The sequence below is a fragment of the Eucalyptus grandis genome, chromosome 3, assembly GCF_016545825.1.
Source record: "Eucalyptus grandis isolate ANBG69807.140 chromosome 3, ASM1654582v1, whole genome shotgun sequence".
Classification (NCBI taxonomy): Eukaryota; Viridiplantae; Streptophyta; class Magnoliopsida; order Myrtales; family Myrtaceae; genus Eucalyptus; species Eucalyptus grandis.
In genome coordinates this window covers 46,115,047-46,133,630 of record NC_052614.1, presented here as the reverse complement: position 1 = coordinate 46,133,630, position 18,584 = coordinate 46,115,047, and the positions used below count along the sequence as shown (strand labels likewise).

The following is an 18,584-nucleotide window of genomic DNA, read 5'->3' as shown; positions in this document are numbered from 1 at the left end:
CTAGTAAGGGCCTAATCGACCTACCATAAGCGATTAGTGGTGACTCCTAGGTGGTTGCGAACTAGTATGGGCTTGGGAGGCGAGTTAAGTAGTTGAGCCCATTAATTTAGTTTTAGGTGATGCCTCGAAAATTAGGTTGTCTAAGTGAGGCCGACCCTCTTGCTAGTTTGGCGGGTGGTGGCCTTGCTCGCGACCAACGAAGGCTGGGAACCCTCGCCGGCTACTGGCAAGGGTGGTCAAGCCCTTGTTTGGGGCAAGCGAGGCCGATGAGGTCGCCCAACCCTCACTGGTCACCGGCCACGGGTGAGGCCACCCTTTCCAGATATGGCGAGGGTCGGCCTCACCTAGGGCCAGCGAGGGCCGACCTTGCGGATGGCCTTGGGCAAGGGTCGCCTCTCCTATGGCTGGCATAGGTGGCCCTCACCTAGCCCTTTATGGGCATCATTGGTGGCTGGCCGATCACTAACAAAGAGGAAGAAGAAGAATCAGAAAAAAAAAAAAAAAGAAAGGAAAATGACAAATAATGAAAATACCATTTATTGTTGGAAAATTTAACCAATTGGTGACCGACGAGATCAGTCCTTATTTGAAACAACCAAAGCTACTTTATGCCTTTATTTGAAACAACCAATGCCACTTTAGGTCTTTATTTGAAATAAAGTTCACTTCAGATTCTTATTTAAGAAAATAAGGATACTTCAGGTCCTCTTTGAAAATTTTCATGCGCATGCATGTGGTGCGTGGAGTAGAGCATCCGTGCATTGTTGACTTTCTAAATTAAATAACCTTTGTCTAGTTGTGACCTAAGGGAAAGTTCTTAGTTTAATAATTTTGAACGGAAACTGGAACCAATCAAAATTATGTCTTTTCTGTTTTGAAGTGCAATCAAACTCATATTATTAACTAGATTAGCATACAATTTAATTTTCTATTGCAGGAAATTTTCTTGGTCCTTCCAAGAAAATGAGCAATGCAAGACTTCCAACAACACTTTGGCTCATCACAAAGAGGGGAAAAAAAAAAGATGATACTTTGAAAAGAGGGGAAGAAAATAATTTTTTTTCTCTACCGTTTCTAGGCATTACCATATGATTCTCATGCCTGTTACAAAATGTTTGGCTTCAACTCTTTGTCCAACAAGAAATTTTAATCTTAAAAATTTTTACTTTGAAAAGAAGTATTTGGTATTTTTCCCTAAATTTTTTTATTGGAAATGTAGCCTCTATAGAACATAATTTACTTAATCAAATAGAATGTAATCTATGAATGAATGTTTTCTCTATATTAATTTAATTATGGACAGTTAATGTCCTCACTCGTTGAATACAACAAAATGCGAATGGAAGTGCGTCTCTTCAATTTAATCGGTCCCTTATATTTCATGTTTTTTTTTTCCGTAGATTGATACTTTTTTGTCCCCACATGATTGGCTGCTTGTTGTAAGTTAATTTCAAAGAATCTCTATCACGCAGACTCCTTATTCCTTTTGAATTCAAATGATATATCTATGCTTACGACGATGTCCCCACCCATTACTATAATTCTCTCTTAAGAAAAGAGGGAAATGGGATATGGTAGTCAATTATATAAAGACCGACACGCGACCTTTGACGACACATCGACACGTTATTTAAAAAATAGAAAATTTCAACATGCGTTGCGATACGTTGTATATTAAATTAATATTTTTATTTTTAATTAATTTGATTCAAATTTATAAATAAATAATTAATTAAAAAAGAGCCTATAATAAATACACTAATAATATTAATAAATCAATTCATTAAAAATTCGAAAAATATATTTATAGTTAATGTGAAACATATTTTTACCTTTAACAAAAGTTATTGATGAAACTAATAATTAATAAAAAATTATAATCAATTTATTTAAATAAATCCATAAATTTCTATAATAATCAAAATTTATCATTGTTCAAAATTCAATACTTTTATTTTTCGAAATTATTTGTTAATCTCATTTATTTGATTTTCCCATTAAAAAAAAAACAAATCCCCAAAATCCATCCCTTTTTTCCTTCGTCCATTTCCCCCACCCCAAATTTATTTTACATTTTTTCCCCCCCCAGGCAATGACAGACAGGCTATCAACCTGTCACTTCCCCTCCCCCAAAACTCAAAAGTCACGCCACTTCTTTCGTCCATTCCCTTCCATCGTCCCTATTTTTTTTTATATTACTTTTTATTCCCTCATAAAAACCCTAACAAACTTTTCCTCCTCCTTCTCGCCGCTCGCCGCACGCCGCACGCCGCACGCCGCACGACCCCCTTCCTCTCCTCTTCCTCTCGATCTTTCTCCTCCTCCTCGTCGCCGCACGACCACCTTCCTCTCCGCACGACCCCTTCCTCTTGATCCTTCTCCTCCTCCTCCTCGTCACCGATCCATCGCAACAGTGGCGGCTGCTCTCTCTTGCCGTCTCTTGCCGTCGCGGTGGTCCGTTGCGTGGCTTCATCTCGCCGGCGGGAGTTTGCTTTCTCTCTCTTCTTTCTCTCTGTTCGGCTCTTTCTCTAACAACATCAAATAAAGGATTCTGATTTCTTCATCTAGCTCGTCCATAAATCCTCCGGAATCACAATTATTAGACGCTACCCTTGCATCTCTCTTCATAATACCTTAGCTCCTGAAGATGAAGAGGAAGAGGGACTCATCGCATGGAGAAGCGGCGGTCATGGCCGATAGAGATGATGTCGAGCTGTCACTAGGAACTGAATTTGAAGTGTTCTTGAATTTTAGAGGGCCTGACACTCGCCAGAGTTTTACTGATTGCCTCTATCACTCCATGGATGGAGCTGGGATTCGTGTTTTCAGAGATGACGAAGAGATTAGAAAAGGCGAAGTGATCAAAGGCGAACTAGAGCGTGCGATTAAGAACTCCACAATCTTTATGCCCATCTTCTCTAAAAATTACGCGTGTAGTCCGTGGTGTCTTCGCGAGCTTGCATTCAGGCTGGACTGCTCAAGAAATAGAGATGACAATGCAATAATCCTACCGATCTTCTTTGATGTGGATCCTGACGATGTCAAACTCAAAACCGGGCCATACCACGATGCTTTGCAAAAACATGAGCAGAAGTTCGGCAGCAATCTAGTGCAGCAATGGAAGAAGGTTCTGATGGAGGTAGCTCATATCAAAGGATGGGATGTCAAAGATACAGGGTAAGGTTTTAGTATTTTTTTCTTTTTCGTTGATTTAGATATTTAATTGATATTAATAATACTCATCCTGGCATCAAAATTTAAAACTACCCATTGCTCTCTCATTCATCAAATTATCACTCAATTCACACATATTTAATTACTACTAACTACACATCCACTCAATCAAATAAACAGTCAATTCTTGTCAAAACTAGATAATTTCTCTAGAAAGACTTGATCAATCAATTTTGAATTAATTATTTCATTTGCATCTTTTAGATAGACTAGAAATACTTAGGGCGCGCATAACAACCATTTTGTTCTTTTTCTATTTCTATTTTTAGTAGAATTTTAAGCAAAAATAATAGTTTGATAATGATATAAAATTTCTTCCTTTCGGATGGCGGACCTTTAATATAAAAAATAAAAATAAAATGATTCAGTAACAAAAAGAATAATGAATAAAATAAAATAAAATAAATCATAAAAAATAAAATAAAAACATCATTTTATTTTAAAATAAAAATATAAAAATAATTTTATTTTATTTATTCTATTTTATTTTATTTTATGAATAAAATTATTTTAAAATGAATAAAAAAATTGATTTGGCAAAACACTCAAGGCAAATAATAATAAAATTATTTTTATTTATCATAAATAAATTATTTTTAATAAATTTATTTTTAATAAACTAAAAATAAAATGATAAATAAAAATAAATTATTTATTTTAATAAATTTATTTTTATTTTTAATAAAATGAGGAGAGGCGGAGGAAGAGGAGGAGGCAAAGACGTAGAGGAGATGAGGGAGGACTCACCGAAATTAGGATTTAGTGAGAGAAATTATTTCTAATTTTTCTTCCGAAATCGAAGTATAAAATTTTAGGCTTCCGATTTCTCTTCCAAACCTATTTTGGAATATAAATCTATTAAAATGAAAAACCTGAATAGATTTATCAAACCATTTCTCTTCCGAAACAAGTGCAGGAACAGAAAAACTATTTAAAGCAAATTTTAGGTTGTCATGCACCCCCTTATTCTTAACTTCTAAATCCAATTTGTGTAGGATTTGAAATTAAAAAAAAAACAATTGTTCTAGCTATTACTATTTTAAACAATGCAAAACTAGAAAAACAGAGCACTCACCATATTTGAGCAATCAAAAAGGAATAAACAAATCCTTTGCATATTTAAAGGATGAAAGTCCACGGCTTTCGATTTTTACAATTTATGGACGAGGAGCATCTTATGTAAAGTTTAAATTTTATAAACTTATATAATTGCAACTCATTTTAAGTACATTCACATGGATTTTGATTGATATATTTTTTCCTTGTAAAAAGAGTTAGAGCTTTTGTAAAATTAATATTTCTTTTTCCAATTTACTTACAATTGACTTTTTCCTACTTATCCGTAGACTATATGTACAAAAAATTTTGGGAGGGAGCCAGTCCCCCCGTCTCCACCCCCTCTCAGCTGGTTTGTGTTTAACTTCTAATATTTCTAACCTCGATAGGTTAATATTCTTTCTGCGATATATCTGACTAAACCCTTTCGTATCAAATATAACAGCCACGGTGAACTCATTAGATCAATTGTTGCTGAAGTTTTGATCAAGCTGAATAAAAGAGAAAAAATTCTAGCCGATCATTTAGTTGGAATTCATGATCGTGTTGAAGATGTCATGCACCTATTAGATGAAGGTTCTCCCGATGTACGCTATCTAGTAATCCACGGCATGGGGGGCATCGGTAAGACGACTCTTGCCAAAGTCGTCTTTAACCAAATTTCTAGTTGGTTTAATGGGTGTAGCTTCCTTTCGGGTGTTCAAGAGGCTATAAAGGATGGCAAAATTGTCCAATTACAAAAGCAATTATTGTCAGAAATTCTCAACTCCAAACCAATGGAGATTTTTGACTCCGATGCAGGGATTAACCACATTAAATGGAGATTTCGCCACAAGAAAGTCCTTATTGTTCTTGATAATATAGATGAGTGGGCCCAACTCTCTATGCTTGCAGCAAAGGGTGATTGGTTTGGTTTGGGGAGTAGAATCATTATTACAACAAGGGACACCAACAATCTGGCAATCGAAGAGTACAAAGATTATCAAATGATAGAGTTGCATTATCACCACGCCCTTCAACTTTTTAGCAAGCACGCTTTCAAAATGGATTCCCCTCCACATGACTATGATGATATTTCTTGTAATATTACTCACATGACTGGTGGGCTTCCTTTGGCTCTTGAAGTTATTGGTTGTTCTCTTTATTGCAAAAGAAAGCCAATATGGAAAGAAACGTTGAAGAAATTACAGTTAGCTCCCCACCAACATATCTTTGATATATTAAAGATTAGTGTTGAAATGCTAAGTGAAGAACAAAGAGAAATTTTTCTTGATATTGCTTGTTTTTATGTTGGTGAAGAAAGAATCTATCCATATTATATGTGGAAAGCTTTGGACTTTTACCCAAAAATTGAGATTGATTTCCTTATTGGTATGTCTTTGATAAAGATCGCTGATCATGATAGACTATTGATGCACAACTTGCTTAGAGACCTTGGAAGAGAAATTGTTCGACGAGAAGACCTCAAAGTTCCTAGGAAATGTAGTAGACTTTGGCAACCCAAGATTGCATTGGAAGTAGTGAAGACTAGAATGGTAAATTTCATTCACAATTACCGTCTTCTTGATCAAGGGAACAATAGCTCGATTAGAGTATGTTTTTGAATGTGTTCTTTTGCTTTGCACATTGCAGAAAAATAAATTTATTAATTTTGAGTGACTGAAGGTTAGTAAATTTTTTTTATATCTAGTTGATATAAATAGCTTACATTTACAATATGAAAGTAGAAGCAAACAATAATGCTTTACTTATTGAACAAGTCTATGCAATATTTACTCACGGAATGCATTCCTTTTTTTTCTCAGTAGGAAAGCTCACTTATGCTTTTCATGTTGTCAGGGAACAGAGAACATCGTAGCTCTCAAACTAACTGGACTTTCCAAAGATCACAACTTTGCAAGTGAAGGCTTTTCAAGGATGCCTAACTTAAGGTTGTTGGAATTAGAAGGGGGAAACTTGGTAGGAGACTTTGAGAATCTTTTCTCGAATTTAAAATGGTTCTCTTGGCATCGTTGCCCTTCACATTTGCAGGCAATCAATCTATGTTTACAAAACTTAGTCGTGCTCAAGCTTTCAAACAGCGAAATTCCTAAAAACTGGAATGGATGGGGCCCATGCTTGGTATGGTTTCGCATCACAAATATATGTTTGTTGTCATTTACTTGCCTTTCTTTTCTAATTGTAATTTGTTTCGTAGGAAAATAGTGACTTGCAAGTTATACATCTCATGAGATGCTATCTCTCGACAACTCCTGACTTCTCAACATGCCTAAAGTTGAGGATATTGGTTTTTGCTGAACATTGTCCAGAGTCGCTACAAATCAGTCCCTCTATTGGTAAGCTAGAGCGCCTAAAGCGCTTGGAAATAATTGTAGCTGGAATTCAACAGTCAAAGTTGTCTAGAAGCCCCCATTTTGACTTGTGCGAAGTGCCTTCTACAATATGCCGTCTAAAGAACTTGTCAACTCTAAAGCTAGAAGGGCTGTCCATGTGGGAGCTTGATCCATCTATTGGAGAGATGGCGGGCTTGGCATGCCTGTCGTTGGTGCGTTGTGATCGGCTTAGAAAACTTCCAGATTCTATTGGGAAATTGAGATTGCTCCTCGAATTGGATTTGTTCGACACAAGAATTAGAGAGTTACCCGATTCTATTGGTGATCTCAAAATGATGGAGAAAATGCACCTGGGATGCACTAAAATAAGGAGTCTACCAAACTCCATTGGAGGACTAGAATCATTGAAGCGCTTATTAATGACTTCAAGCAAGATAAGAGTGTTACCCAATTCCATTGGAGATCTCAAAAGCTTGGAGGAATTGGACCTAAAGCAGACTCAAATAAGGGAGCTACCAAACACCATTGGAGGACTAGAGTCATTAATATACTTATGCTTGTCCAATACAAAGATTACTGCGTTGCCTGCATCTATTGGATATCTTAAAAGATTGAATTCCTTATTTATGAATCTCAGCAAGATAAGAGAGTTACCCAATTCTATTGGAGATCTCAAAAGCTTGAAGAATATGGACCTGGCAAGCACTCAAGTAACGGTGCTACCAAACTCCATCGGAGGACTGGAATCTTTACTTTACTTAGACTTATCGGATTTAGAGATTACCGAAATGCCTGCTTCTATCGGATGCCTTAAAATGCTAAATTATTTAGACATGAGACGGAGTAAGATACGAGAGCTACCAAAGGCCATTGGGATGTTGGAGAATCTTGAAAAGTTGGCGTACAATGGTAGTAGAAATATGGACATGAAATGGCCTCCTAAGCTTTCAAAACTATGGATATCTTCTAGTGATGATCCTCAATCTCTTACACTGCCTCCTCAGCTTTCGTTCTTTTCCATAGGTTGTGATGATGCTCGATCTCTCGTATTGCCTCCTCAGCTTCCGTCATTTTCATTACATTGTGATGATCCTCAATCTCTCCCAAGGCTTCCTTTAGGTCTTCATACTTTGGAATTAATGGGTGTCAAGTCACCGATAGTACAATCACTCTCTTCCAAATTGAGATATGTGTCTCACTTACAACTCGTTGACTGCGGTTTAAGAGAGATCGTTATTGAACAGCTAGAGAGCCTCCACTCTTTGGTAGTGATTTTCTGTAATTCGCTGTTGATATTGGGTCTATCAAGCTTACAGAGGCTTGAATGGCTAAAAATCTGTGAGTGCCCTCAGCTAATTGAGATTCGAGATTTGGGAGAAATGGAGTCGTTGACGGATTTACTTATGACGGCATGCAGCTCGATAGAAAGGTTACCTAAACTATCAAAACTGTATAGGTTGAGGCGGTTGTATGTAAAAAACTGTAGATCACTGCGGTGTTTGCCCGATTTACCAATTGGGAACTGGAGGTCCACGGAAAGTTCACCCGAGCTATCAAAACAAAGAAGGTTGTGGGCATTGGAACTGTCTCACTGCGAATCACTGCAAGGTGCCATACCAAACGGATGGCATCCCAAAATTCATGCATGCCCACTTTTAGGCGAGTTTGGTGACGTTTCCATAGATTGTGAATTGTGTTGGAGGGCAATGGCCTATGTGCATCGTTGGGAGGTATGGGGAGCTCCATATCCTTTCGAGATGATATTAGGGAGAAAATATGAGGTACCTTAAAACTGCCACACAATCCGTGCTCTGATCCATTCACGCATCGACACCTGTCCTCGGGGCCCGCCACGTCTGCTCTCTCTTCTCTCCATCTTCTGCGCTTCTGTCTCTCTCCTCTCTCTTCTTACTCTCTCTCCTCATGAAGAGCAGAGAACGAGCTGCACTTCCCCTGTTTCCTTTTCTCAGCGCATCCCCACCCCACCCCACCCCACGAGTGGCCCCCGCCTCCGGAGGGGAGCGCCCGAGCCACGCGGCCGGCGGAGGAGGCGCGAGCGAGGACGGAAGGCGGAGGCGGCCGAAGCGGCGCGGCGGCCGTGGAATCTGAGGCCGAAGAGGGCGGTGAACCCTCCGCCGCTGTCGTTGAGGAATGGCGAGGCGTTTCACGACGCCGCGTGCGGCGCGCTCGGCGGGGACAAGGAGAATTACGCCGTGCAGCAGCAGCAGCATTTGCAGCCGCAGCCGAAATCCGTGCGGTCACGAGGCTTCGTGGGGGAGGGCGAGAGGAAGGAGATGAAGTTCTGGATATCGCTGTGGAAGGAGGAGATCGAGGAGGACATTTTCATCTGCTTGCCTGGAGGCCAAGGAGGAGGCCCAAGAATGAGTAGAAGTAGCTTGATGTATGTTCTTCTATGTGGAATATTCATTCCTCTTTCGTACGATGAATTTTCTCTTTGTTTCATTTGGTTTACACTTGCAGATTGTCTTTCCTGGTCTATGGTTGGTGGATCTCACACCGGATGCTTACCGTGTGGCCAAAGCTCCGGCCAAGGTCTCTTTGTGTTTAGAACTTAGGATTATGTTGCTGTCTCTGTATGAACTTGCCATGTTCAAAAGTTAATGAGTTTCGTGGCCTATTTGGTTTCGACAATGAAGTTTATGTTCATCACTTCTGCAGAGATAGTTTGCGCTGAGGTAGAACATCTTGCCCGTTTCCTGAGCCGGAGGTCTCTCTATCTCTGTCTCTCTCTCTCAACCAAATTGTCATGCTCTGGAAGTTCTCAGTGTCTTCACCCTGAGAACTTTGATATTGAAGGCGTACGTCCCGGAGATAGAAGGTGTTCCCGAGCCGGTAGTCGTGATGCCTTGAAGGCCTATGGAGGCTTGTAAGCATCGGGCGCTTTCACACATCAACTAGAGGTAAAATTTGATTAGTAGGTACAGGAAAGGGAAAAGTATCGAATTGGGAAAAGGGACTATTATTGTTCGATTTTTTTTTTGTTTTTGATCTAAATTTACTTTCCCTGCTGGGTGTTTGCTTTGTAAAGAAGTTTGGTTTTTTAATTGTTCGGCAATTGCAAGTAGTACACGTAAATCTGAAAATAGGGGCCAAAGATGAACCGGCAGAACATATTTTGGGTAATTTATGCTATGCTTTGTGCATTATGATCTCCCTTTAATTGTGTTTCGAGATACCATATCGGTTGAATAGATTAAACTTCTTTACAGGCTTCTTCATATGACTACGTATGCTGACACAACAAAGCAGAGTAGCGAGGTGTAGTTCGGAAAATAAAACACCATCCACGCTTACTGCATTTAACTTGATTGGGCAATGCAGACCCATCGCAATTAGATTTTTGCTATGTATATGTGTAGGCTGTTGTATGTATTTTCTGTCTTGCATACGTGAAATGGGTGATCATGTTTGTATTTAGAAGTGCCCATCACACAATTAGAATAATCTCCCATGTGTCAATGTTCTTCATGTGCTTTAAATGCTTAGGAGATTTCTTGTCTGTGGTTCTGTTGTTATCAGAAGTACTGCTCATTAGAAAATTATTGCCTTTCGGGATAATTTTTTAGACGTCTATTAGGCATTCTCTTTTGCACAATTCCTTTGATTTAATCCTGAGGTTCACTAACCTGCAGAAACTCTCTTCAACTTTTGCAAATACTTTTGCAAACTTTTGGCATCTATCGGTAGATATGATGACCAGCTAATGATCTTAAGGCACTCTTAGCTGTTTTGAGCTCTTTCAGCTCTGTCTCTACTCATTTGATATTGGAAATATTGTGTCGATGATCACAAATGAGTTTAGTCATGGGCATGGATACGTTCATGTGCACAACACTGTATTAACACTTTTTTTTCTGCTGAAAAACACTTGCTTAAGAAAATATACATACAATGGCACTTTTCAACTTCCGTTGCTTTCCTTTAATTGTTTCAGTTAAGAATTTTCCAATAAATCCAATTCCGCTTTATTGGAAGGCATACTCTTATATTTCCTTATGCCGGGGTTTGCTTAACATCGGTTTTAGGTTGGAGCTTATTGAGCAACCAATAACCATGCTTGGAAATAGTGATGAACTTCAGGATCTTACCTTATTTGCTGGCTCTAGGGATGGCAGTTTTCATTCAGTCTCATATTTCGGTGAGCTCTTGTGTCATGATGCCTTTTGAGGCCATGGATTCTCTCGAGGTCCTTCCTTATCCTGCTGGAGTACAAAATCCATCACGTGTGGTGTCTTGATTACATCCATGAATAGTTGAACTGTAGCTAGCTTTGCTAGAAGTGTTCTTGAATTTTAGACTTTTTTTGAGTGCGAATTGGTTCAGCCAGCTTGACTATTTTTCAGAGCAGTTTCCTGCAATGGGACATTTCCCTAAGAGGCAAAATTAATGCCCCTTTCATTATCCATAAGATAGATGATCTTCTGTCTCATCTTCACCATGTGATACCCCCATGCTTGATCTGAATCATTTGTGGCATGCTTACCCGATTGCTGAGCTATTTATCTGATTATTTAGCTGGAGATCTGAATCACTGCGATGACAGATGCCATCGAGGCTTGAGTATTGGTTGCACATGTCGGTGTCTGTAACTTAATTGATTACTATGGAGAAATAAACTCCTTTTGTTCTTGTGCTTCCTCAAAATCTTGCTGACGAACTAAGCACATTCCTTGTCGGCAAGATTTTGTTGTGTCTGTTTTAGGTTTTGGTAGCACCGGAAGACATCTTTGCGAAGAGAATGTATTTATTTAAATACATTATCAATTGTATTAGTTAAATAAATAATAGTTTCTAACAGTTGCGAGAAATCAACCTTTTGATGACACTTGTGCTTCTTAAACATCCCTCTATCCTTTAATAGCTGTCACAAATGTGATGATGTTTCCATCGTGGCAAAAGTTCTACAAAATGTGGAGAAAAAATTTATTGGATGACTCTGAATACGGGTAGAATTGGCAGATGTATCATTAGGGCTTCAATGGAAGGGAAGTCATCTAAATTTTGGTCCTTGCAGCTCTATCTTTGATTGTGACTTTCGTAACATGGTAATGCATTATAATGTAAGCTTACAAGTTCAAGAAGCTTGTTGAGGGTACTTTTCTTACTAGAATAGTTGCTTTTACTTTGTCAAATGAGAAAGCACTACCTCATTTGTGTTAAAAGAGAATAACGCATCTGTTGAAGTAACTCACATTGCATGTCTACTGGGTTTATATGGGCCTTATATTCATGTGGTCTCCTTACACTTACCAGCTTAAACTTTTGGGTTGGACATTTTAACAGCATCAAGGTTGGTTTTTGACAGGCCTGATAAAAAAGAAAGAGATCGTAATTCTCTAATCTTTGTCATTGATTTGTTGAGCAGTAGCTAAACACACTTGCAGACCTACCATGTGTACATGTTTCCATGTCTAATATATTTTGAAATGGGTAATATGGTATTTTAAATCTGTCTTTTGCACCAAAAAGAAGAAAGGAATGAGTAAATTTTTGCATTTTATACGTGACTAGAAAATTAGGCATAACATTTCCAAATTGCAAAGTACATTAAATCTGTTGAATTCATCATAAATGGCAGTGGCTTGGAATGAGTGAATGTGATTCAAGTTTGAATTGGAATTAAAGGATTCTGAACCCACCCTGTATGAGCACCTCATCTTGTGTGATTAAAAATGAATGTCAGAGGTTTTGTGTGGATCCTAATTTAATCTTTCGGTGAAGATTGCAGCTGTAAGGGAGACGATTGTTGCACAATCAGGATAAGATCTCTCCAATGAGTTATGTGGTCTCTACAGCATCAAATATGAAGGTATCCAAACTTTCTTGTATAATGCGTTTACCTCTCTAAATTGATGATGTGCATGCATTCTATGGAAAACATTTGTATCTTTCCTAGTTCAAACTTCAGACCAATCCTGCTGGTCCTCTTCAAGAAAACTAGAATAGCATACGATGTAGATACTAGATATTTTCTCTTGGAAGTTTAGGAGTCAGAGGGAATTGGTGTGATGAGATAACATAAAGTCCTATTCAGATTTAACTTTGATTTTTGAGTTACAATGATACCTGAAGGAAGTCATAAGATGTGATCAAGGTATACATAGATCTACTTGGTGGAACATTATATATCTAATGTTACACTTCTCTCCTGTAATGGTGATAATATGAGCAATAACAAGCTTTTGCTTTTTTTTGAGTCATTATGCATATCGTTGTCTTATCAGATGAAGCATATGGAAATAGGAATTCTCACCTGTTAACTATCCTCTTGCAATCTACAGGGTGGCGGCTCGATTATTTTCTCGTTTCAGAATCTATAGCAGACAAAGTTCATGACTCATACATCCTTCCTGATATCACCGGTAGTGATCATAGTCCTATTGGCCTGATTCTCAAGCTTTAGTTCTGTCATCTCTTTGGGGATCTTGGTGAATGGATTCTGCGAAGGTAGTCCGGCAGCATCATCCTAGATGTTGTTTGCTGAAAAGTATTGAGCTTTTATTGTCATTGTCATTCATGTTGAAGCCACTAGCAAGGGAAAGTTTTTTTGATGAAATTTGCTTAGCAAAGGGGGGAAAGAAAAGAAGGACGAGACGAGGGGGCTGACTGTATTTACTTTGTCTGGGCCCTGTGGAGTGATCTGGGTTTTTCTAGGTTATTTTACAAGGTATCTTTTGGAGGAAGAGTTATGATGGAACATTGAAATCACTTTCTAAAAAATCTGTGCAAGTTTTTGAACATACATTCTGATGCTGAAGTCGGTAGCGGAAAAATGCTGAAATGCTGAGTGCAAATTGTAGGTACAACCGCTCTGGTTCGCAATTCAATCTGATTATCTGGTGGATTTTTTTTTTTTTTTAAAAGGAAGCCTGGAAAGACAGTTGTCTACAACCGTCTGCTGCTCAGTCTTTTAAGGACTAAGGCTGGGTGTACAATGACTTATCATGCTTGCGTCTTGTTTTTAGGGAACCTCAAAGGAGCACATATCCGCAATGTCATTTTTGGCTCTTGAATTTTGTACATGAACGTGGTAGACCTGAAGATGATGATGTTCCCATAATTAGGTGCGAAAATGTTGGCAATGTTTTAGACAAATGTAATTAGCGAGTTTCATTTATTTATGGAAATCCTCCAGCTGCACAAGTGTATTACTGTTTGCTTGATTCCTTAACAACTACGAAGGCTCCTAGAATTTGTCTTTGCATGATAGGGGAAATTTGCTCGGAATTGTTATGTTGGTTATACCAGGAAGTCCCAGCAAACTTCACAAAGGCCAGGATAAAGCCTGAACTGCTAATTATTATCATCATCCATTGACGTGTTTTTGCCATCCTTAAACTTTTATCTATATCAATGAACTGCAATTGTTTCTTCATAAATCCTGAATTGCTTATTATTGATTCTTTCTTGGTTATTCATGCTTATAACGTGAATTTATCATGCCCACTGACTTCATAAACCATTCTTAGTTATTCATGCTCATAATGTGAACTTATCATGTCCACTGACTTCATAAACCAAGCGAGAAGACGGAGGCCGAAGCTCAAAAGGAACAGTAACATTGTGAAACGAATCTACCTCGTGTGTTTAATTGGCACGCCTGTTCCTCACACCAAATCAAATATTGGGATGTCAACATGTAAACTTAATTACGTCATTCCGAATTATGTGAATGCATGTCTTACACATACTCATCGAACTTTGAGCGATGTTTGGTGGAATTAGAATTACTTATTGCTTTATCCCAACACGGTGACTTTGTGGCCTATGATGGCTCTATTGTCTTGGGGAGCGTCGAAGCTCGACAGTCAGAATTACTAAAGATCATGAACCAGCAAAGAAGCTCGACTACTTGGACAAACTGGTAACTTCATATGCCTAATTCATGACTATAGTCCTTATCTCGAGTAGTTTACACGCACGTGATGGGAATTTGATCAGATTACCTTCAATTCTTTAGCTAAAATTTCTCTGTGCCCCCAGTCAAAATGCCTACCGAAGGGTCACTTTCTATTTTCCCAACTTATGGTTTTGTCAACAAAATAAATTTCAGGCATAAATACATGTATGACAAAGGAACAATTGTCTTGTTTTTAACATAAAAATAAACTTCAAGGGCTAAAACTTTGGGATGAAAAACCAACGCAGAGAAATAAATTAATAGAACGAAATTGGGAAAAACTGCTTTACTATGGAGGCATGTCATTTGAGAGTCTCATCTGGATATGAGCTCCAATCAGAGGTTCTATATTACCATCCAAAACAGAATACAGGTCAGGCATTTCAACACCACTTCTTACATCTTTCACATGCTTGCGAGGGTAAAGAACGTATCTTCGGACCACGTCTTGCCATATGTTGAAAACATTTTCTTTCTTGAAGCCATTTATGCCTGGAACTCCTACATCGCTGGCTGCGACAAGAAGTTTAGCCTTCAACCGATTGAGGGCCGTAATCTTATTTGCAAAAATGCTCCTTTCACCTGGGATAAAAATTTTGAGATCTTATTTCTCAATCACGAAATGTCGTACTAGACAGACAATCATGAACGTGTGTTGAGGTCAGGTGATGACGATGGGCACAAGATTAGCAAATCCTCCTCACTAATTTTTAGGTCAAGGGCCGAACCACGGAACAGAGGAATTATATCGACAGCTGCTAGGCTAACCTGCAAATTTTGAGTACTAAAATGAGGAACTGACAGGAATTTAGGGGCCAATTATGTAGCAGAACAGAAACACATCACACAGAAAAGGCTTGTTTCCACCTTCAATTCACTTGTATAAGAAGTAGATATACTATAAAAAGAAACAACTTGAATGGTAGGATCCCATGAAATGCAACAATTCCCTTGGCTATGTTTTTGAGTGAACTAAATCAACCTTAAGCTCATGTGCAAAATTAATCCACACACCATTTGAAGTTGCATATCTTATATTTTTTAGCCAATGTTAGACTCTATGGTACATGTATACATCTAGGTGCCACACAAATATCTAAGGGTGTAATTAAGATAAGATCAAGAAAGAATTTACCCAAATATATAGAATAAGGTGCCATGAGTACGAGTTCATATTGATTTCAAGAAAGAGCCACGAAACAATCAATCTTACAATTCCAATGTATTTGTCCTTAAACATGATCATTTACATGTTGGTCATGTCTTTAATACACTTTAAATTGTTTCTTGATATTAATGATGCACTAACAAGATGCCACTTTTTGCCTTCCTGAAATCTCAGAAAGAGAAGAAACAAATCATTGAGCTCATTGTTAAAAGAAGTCAAAACCAATAGCAAGTATACGAAAGTCAATGTTTCATCAAAACAAAAATGATAATTGTAAACCTACCTCATCAATTGTTGATCCAGTTTCTGAACCACTTATCATTCGATGAACACCCCTCTCCCCTTGAAGACAAACATATGCATAATCAAATTCAAATTCAACCGTTGTAGAAGTGATTCCACCATTAGTTGCCCGACACTTCTCTACAATCCTCCCTCAATAACCTTGCTTCTCAGCCCATTTTTGGTACATTCTCAGTAGTTTTTCAGCCCATAACTGGATTAGCAAATGCATGAGACAGAGAGATTGGAACCAGCAGAGGCATAAGCCCAAAAGATTCTTTTTTTTTTTGTGTCAACAAAACTGAGTGAACTTCATTGAATTAGCTAATGGAAAAGGAATATAACCCCATTATAGATGAATATTACAGTCCACTATTTTCCAGGATTTCATCTGTCACATGCAAATAGATTGACAACTTATCATTCCCTGTCCTAGTTCATACTGATGTCAAAATGAAGTATCCTCATAACAGAAGTATCCTCATTAGAATAATATCGAACTGCTATCCATACTGATCAAATTCTCACTTTTCTTTTTTCTCATATTCTTTTGATAGCCACCACATTATCACTCAATGTTTACTTCTGAGTTGGAATTCAGGGGAGGGACATGCAAAATACCTCCCACAAGAAGAAGGATACTAGACAATAAATTAAATATCCGCTAAACCCAGGAGAAATCCCACAATTGATTTTCAAGACATCTAAGTCATCAAGCAAAGAGATTCGTAGATAAGAAGTAACTGTAATGGTGATGCGCACAAGCATAAATATATACTAACAAGATTCCACTAATAATGTCCCACCCTTATATGTACATATATATGCAGTTTTTTCATTCTCAAGTTCTTTGAAACTTCTATATTGTGGCATAAGTATTAATAAGAAGCAGGAACCAGAAACTGTGCATCCATTCTACATCAATGTATATTACAACGGAAGAGTGTGATATAAACATCATCTCTTTGCACATGCATAATTATTTTAGAAATGAAGTTAGATTATCAAACCTCATGGTAATTGCCATTGGATTCAGCTTTGATGACCATCGACGCTCCATCCACATCATATGGTCCCTTAAGAAGCTTCAACATCTCATAACAGTCCAAAAACTTACTCATATCCAAAGACGAAGTGTATGCCTACTCGAAAAGAGCATAATTAATAGCATCCATCTCCACCAGTTGAGTTATCAGCTTTGCTTCTTCCGCCTGCAAATTTCAGTAGATAAAAGTCAACTAAAGCCCAACAACTGCACTTCCTTTAATTGATATAGTTAAACTAGATATGACAGTCATTGACACATTAAGAATCAAGTTAATCTTGGAAGAAGAGTCAAGACAAGTATGTGCACATGCTTTCAGGCTTTAGCACAGAGAATGGGCAAACCAATGACCCAACAATTGCCCAACTTAATCCACACCTACTGGGTGGAAAAGCTTATTCTATGACATGAATATGGCATTCCACACCACCTTGTAAGTTAAATCCCCAGGGCATCGACTGCTCTGGCGATGTCTGCCAACTTCACAAGAACATCATAGGATTTAGCAGGATCATCCCAAAGGTTGCAATCTCGAATTAGTCCATCAAGCTTAATCCATTTAACTTCTTCGATTTGCAGTGCAGTAGGAGCCATCTTCTCAGTGCATTGAACTTCGATCTTCCTTTTTAGCAAAAGCAACGCTGGAGAAAAAGAAATGCAAATTTTAAATAAAAGCCAAACTGCAAAGATATTTACCCCACCAACATCCCATAAACACTTTTGCTTACATTTCTCAGAACTCGTGTCAGATTGTACAAGAAAATTAAACTTTACTTCAAGTCCTCTGATGGGAATCACATTTTGCAAAACTCATCTATTTCCAACATGTTTGACATAACTTCCTCGCAACGGCAACCATAGATATCAAATGAACCCCTGGTTCGAAATTCCGAAGAGCAAACTCTGAAACCAAGCATATTTGGAACACTGAGGAACAAGAAATGAAGAATCTTTCTACTAGGGTGATAACTTAAAAAGCAAGAACCACTCACGCATGGGAGTTCACCTAATGTGAAGCGAGAGGCTACATGAGAAAGATTCAGGCCCAAAAGATAGTTACTGACTTCAATTTTACACGAAAGACATGACTGTATGACCAATAAAATCTGGAAAAGTTCACCCTTTCTTTTTCATTTTACTGCGAACCAGTCTGGATTTCTTCACAAGCAGTCTAAAACAACATGTCAAAGAACTTCTCAAAAAAGCAAGAACCATCTATCATCTTGTGCATTCGCAAATGAACCTAGCACTCCATCTTAATCTGACTAAAAGAAGAACTACCCACATGAAAGCATTCGAGAAAGACCAACATAATGGAATTAGGCGAGGGAGACGGACCGAGTTCTCTGTAGACCCCATCGATGGAGCTACAATCCCGGACCATACAGCGCAAGACCGCGGACTTGTGCGGCTGCAGAGCCCACCATCTTGACCCGAACGAAGCAGATTCTCAAGACCTCATGGTTTTCCATCAGTAATATTCACTTCCCTGCTCAATAATCTCCCTTGCAAGCATTTCGACTAGGGTTAAGGCGAAACCCCTGA

The 18,584-nt window shown here is 38.3% G+C and overlaps 1 protein-coding gene and 2 long non-coding RNA genes across 6 annotated transcripts; 2 read left to right on the top strand and 1 right to left on the bottom strand.

The window, feature by feature from the left end:
- The first annotated feature begins 2,647 nt into the window (after nucleotides 1–2,647).
- Nucleotides 2,648–9,008, top strand: LOC104428757 (disease resistance protein RPV1). Its single transcript, XM_039309653.1, has 6 exons — nucleotides 2,648–3,177; nucleotides 4,736–5,825; nucleotides 6,130–6,411; nucleotides 6,488–7,669; nucleotides 8,594–8,880; nucleotides 8,945–9,008. Exons 1-6 carry the CDS (start codon nucleotides 2,648–2,650, stop codon nucleotides 9,006–9,008), a joined length of 3,435 nt encoding a protein of 1,144 aa, XP_039165587.1.
- A 481-nt stretch (nucleotides 9,009–9,489) lies between these two features.
- LOC104444889 lies at nucleotides 9,490–13,773 on the top strand. Of its 4 annotated transcripts, XR_005549313.1 has the most exons (4): nucleotides 9,490–9,544; nucleotides 10,670–10,782; nucleotides 12,366–12,453; nucleotides 12,926–13,773. It is a non-coding gene; the product is annotated as an uncharacterized LOC104444889 (long non-coding RNA). The 4 variants fall into 4 exon arrangements; XR_005549314.1 differs by lacking the exon at nucleotides 10,670–10,782 and having other exon boundaries at nucleotides 12,373–12,453; XR_005549312.1 differs by lacking the exon at nucleotides 10,670–10,782.
- Nucleotides 13,774–15,112: 1,339 nt separating this feature from the next.
- On the bottom strand, nucleotides 15,113–17,578 carry LOC108956934. Its single transcript, XR_005550001.1, has 4 exons — nucleotides 17,470–17,578; nucleotides 17,005–17,205; nucleotides 15,996–16,208; nucleotides 15,113–15,312 (listed from the first exon to the last, which is right to left on the bottom strand). It is a non-coding gene; the product is annotated as an uncharacterized LOC108956934 (long non-coding RNA).
- Between the last annotated feature and the right edge of the window lie 1,006 nt (nucleotides 17,579–18,584).

What these genes read in the sequence shown, in the direction of transcription:
- LOC104428757 (XM_039309653.1), top strand. Translation starts at nt 2,648, where the DNA reads ATGAAGAGGAAGAGGGACTCATCGCATGGAGAAGCGGCGGTCATGGCC. An exon ending in AAGTAGTGAAGACTAGAATG is followed by an intron (nt 5,826 to 6,129) that starts GTAAATTTCATT and finishes TCATGTTGTCAG; the next exon opens with GGAACAGAGAACATCGTAGC. An exon ending in ATGGATGGGGCCCATGCTTG is followed by an intron (nt 6,412 to 6,487) that starts GTATGGTTTCGC and finishes TTTGTTTCGTAG; the next exon opens with GAAAATAGTGACTTGCAAGT.